This window comes from Ipomoea nil, unplaced genomic scaffold (genome assembly GCF_001879475.1).
Source record: "Ipomoea nil cultivar Tokyo-kokei standard unplaced genomic scaffold, Asagao_1.1 scaffold0268, whole genome shotgun sequence".
Lineage (NCBI taxonomy): Eukaryota > Viridiplantae > Streptophyta > Magnoliopsida > Solanales > Convolvulaceae > Ipomoea > Ipomoea nil.
Window position 1 is genome coordinate 2,955,997 of NW_017616696.1, and position 3,466 is coordinate 2,959,462.

Sequence of the window (3,466 nt, forward strand, 5' to 3'; positions counted from 1 at the left end):
TTACAAGATAGTGTAAAAAGAAGACAATGGACGATGTAGTGAATATAATAAATTAATAAATTTGAAGGTAATGAATCTTTGAATTGTAGAAAATAAGGATAATATAACTAATGAAATTATATCTCTTTTTAAATTTTTTATAACGAATAATTTTTTTTTTAAATAAAGTCATTATAGACATCTAATTCTAAATTAATTAAATGCATATGTATTATTTTTTGTTGTAGCTACTACTTTATTTATAATTTAATAAGAGTAATAAAGTGGCGTAAATACTTTTCATCTACAGTAATGAAATCATTGATTTTTTTTTTTAAAAAAAAATTTACATTTATTGTTGAGACAAATTATTTTGAGAGTTTGTTAATGACAATTGTTACAATTCCTGTCAATAGAGGATGATAATAAATAATTCAAAATATATAGTTACAATAGATATTGTTATAATGATATAGTACAAATTAACTTACAAATTTCTTTAGAAGTTTTCATGCATTGATAAAATTCTGATATGTAAACTTGTTCAATTGGAGCCAGTGAGATGTCAACATTGTCAATTCGTTAGAAAATGGTTCTACCGTTTTAGAGTCCAGATGTAATTGTATTTATGATCAACAACTTTGTAGTTATGTCGCGCATGCCTTAACAATGATGTCAGAACAATTTTGTCCGATAAAAAAAATAATAGTATAATATTTGTAAAGTAATGTACAATTGTACCATTATAAAAATACATACAAAAAATATTAATATCATAACGACCGGCCTAAATCATACCAATAATGTAAAAGTATAATTGAAATATTAAGTTTTGTTCTGATCGAAATAATCAAAAGAAGATTAATTAAACGGAAAAAAAAAAAAACATAACCTAAATTTGTTTTTTTTTTTTTTTTTTTTTAATGCATAAAAGTCAAATGATTTTTAAAGTTCTTGTTTTATAATCTTTAATGCTTAACTTTGAATGTTATGTATTTAGCCGGACTAATTATTTGAACAAAGTTTATGTTAAATTTTATATTATATATATTTTAAATATATTTTAACATATTCGTAGTTTATGTTTAACAATTATGCCAACTCTAATTGGGATGAGGTTCGAACCTAAGACTTTTCTTATAGAAACTAATGAGTAAGTTAAAAATAATAAATAGTTAACGGAATATACCGTTACTAAAGTTTATACTCACGGAATTTAGGTTATTTAAGGGAAGAAAATAATATAATAGAGGGTAAATAAAAAAAATCATTAAAAAAATATTAAAATCAAAATAATATGAACCATTCATTTTAAGAAATAATATTACTAACGTTTTTTTTGGTTCCCGGGCTTAACAGTATTGGCTCATATTAGAATTGTAGAAATGTATGATTTCAATCTGAAAATGAAACACATCCTGAATGTTTTCTTTGAAAAATTTTATTAGAAGGACGAAATTAATGTGACAAAAATAAAAGTCTTACATCAAATGTAAAAAAAAAAAAAAAAAAAAAAATCACTTGCTGATGACTAAATTTAAAAGTGACTTAATAATCACGAAACCATAAGTGATATATACGGAGTATATATTTATATTTATATTTATTTATTTATATTTACATCTAATTAATGAGTATATGGAAGTAAAATTCGAACTCAAGTGGGGTAACATAGGTAGTTTTGATGAACTTAGCTAATCAATTCAAAATGCATGCCCAGCTTCAATTCATTCCATGTTTTTCTGAGACTTTCTGCAATGGGCAATTGCTGCCTCAATGGGAGCTTCAATGTCTGAAGTGAAACTACTGTAGCTTCTGCTGTGGAATTTATGCCCATCAAAATCACCCGATGAGCTAAATGAAACGGGAAAAGAGGAATTTGAAGAGGGGGGCAGACAATTTCTTTTTGGCGGACGCCATTTGGTTTCTGCGGATGAGAATGAAAGTGACCTGTCACTACTTATCACTTTTGCCTCAATCCCCTTTTTGTTAACTTTCTTGTGTTCATCTACTGCCATGGACTTCAGGTGGAAACCCTTATTGCCAGCTTGTTTACCAGTCTCTGGACTGTATTCTTGAGCCTTTGCAGAAGACAATAAATCTTTACAAGCAGACTTTCTAAAGAGTGACCTGAGATAAGCCATGGAAGCCTGTAGCCTCTTGCTGATAACCACACATTTCTTCATCGGTCTGAGCTTATCTTCAGCTGGGTTATGCTTACCAAAATCCATGATGATGAAATCTTCTTCCTCACTATAACTCACTTCTATATCTATGTACTCATCATCATCTGCTGCATTAATATTGTGGGAAAATGATTTTTCTGGCCATCCAATTTGATGCATAATGTCTGACTAGAACGAAGCTATATATGTCATCTGCAGGTAGCTAGGCAGATTTTTGGGGGAGGAGAGCTTAATTAGTCTATGTTGTTAAGGAGATTAGAGTAAGAGAAGCCTTTTATAGTTGCAAAAGTTAGGTGAAATTAAATCTCATATGAGAGAGGTTTTGGTGTTGATTTTTATTCCTTGTATAGTATTTGAAGAATAGGGGATGAGATATTTCATTTCAATTAAAAGTACAAATAAATAACTAAGTTACGCATTTATTATTGTTAGAACTAAAGTCTAAATTAGATTTTGATGATATAATAAGGTTTACTTTAGTATTTTAGAACTCAAAAATTTCCTCCGTAAAAATTAAGAATGGCAATGTGTCAGGATAACTACATTCACCACCTGACCCATCTTTATACCTTCGATCTCCACCCAACCCCAACTCCTCGTAGTGGGTAAATTGTTAGTTATTTATATATGTACTATTAAACATTTTCAAATATAATGCACCGCCATAATTATGAAAATATCATTGCATTTTTTTTCCTTAAATTTCAGCCATTGATCAACACAGATAAATGGATGAGATTAATACGCACTTTTTACTTGGGCATTGTTTTCATACGATGATCATTCATATATATATATATATATATATATATATATATATATATATATATATATATATATATAATGAGAATTAGTAGAATTGTGAGAACGGGCAAACTAATTTCCAATCTGATCTTCTTCTGTCATTCTAGGATGATCAGTTGGTAATTTTTTTCTTTTAAAAAATACATATATTACGATTGTGTATTTAAATACTTCCCCTCAAGCACATTTTATACTAGTAACCTGTAGCTTATCTCCAAGGAAAAAAAAATCTAGGGCCAGGTAGAGCTTTAGTAAATATATCTACAAGTTGATCTTTGGTTGAGATGAAGTTGACTTGAATATCTCTAGAAGCCATTCTATCTCGTACAAAGTGATAATCAATTTCTACGTGCTTGGTGCGTGCATGAAAGATTGGATTGTCACAGATATAGGTAGCACCTAGATTGTCACACCATGGCTTTGGAACAGAAATACCTGGCACCTTTATTTCACGTAGCAACGAAATAATTCATAATACCTCTGCACAAACATTTGCT

At 28.9% G+C, this 3,466-nt stretch overlaps 1 protein-coding gene across 1 annotated transcript; it reads right to left on the reverse strand.

The window, feature by feature from the left end:
• Positions 1 to 1,706: 1,706 nt before the first annotated feature.
• LOC109152758 (probable membrane-associated kinase regulator 4) lies at positions 1,707 to 2,324 on the reverse strand. The gene has a single exon (XM_019300409.1). It carries the CDS (start codon positions 2,322 to 2,324, stop codon positions 1,707 to 1,709), a length of 618 nt encoding a protein of 205 aa, XP_019155954.1.
• Positions 2,325 to 3,466: the final 1,142 nt, after the last annotated feature.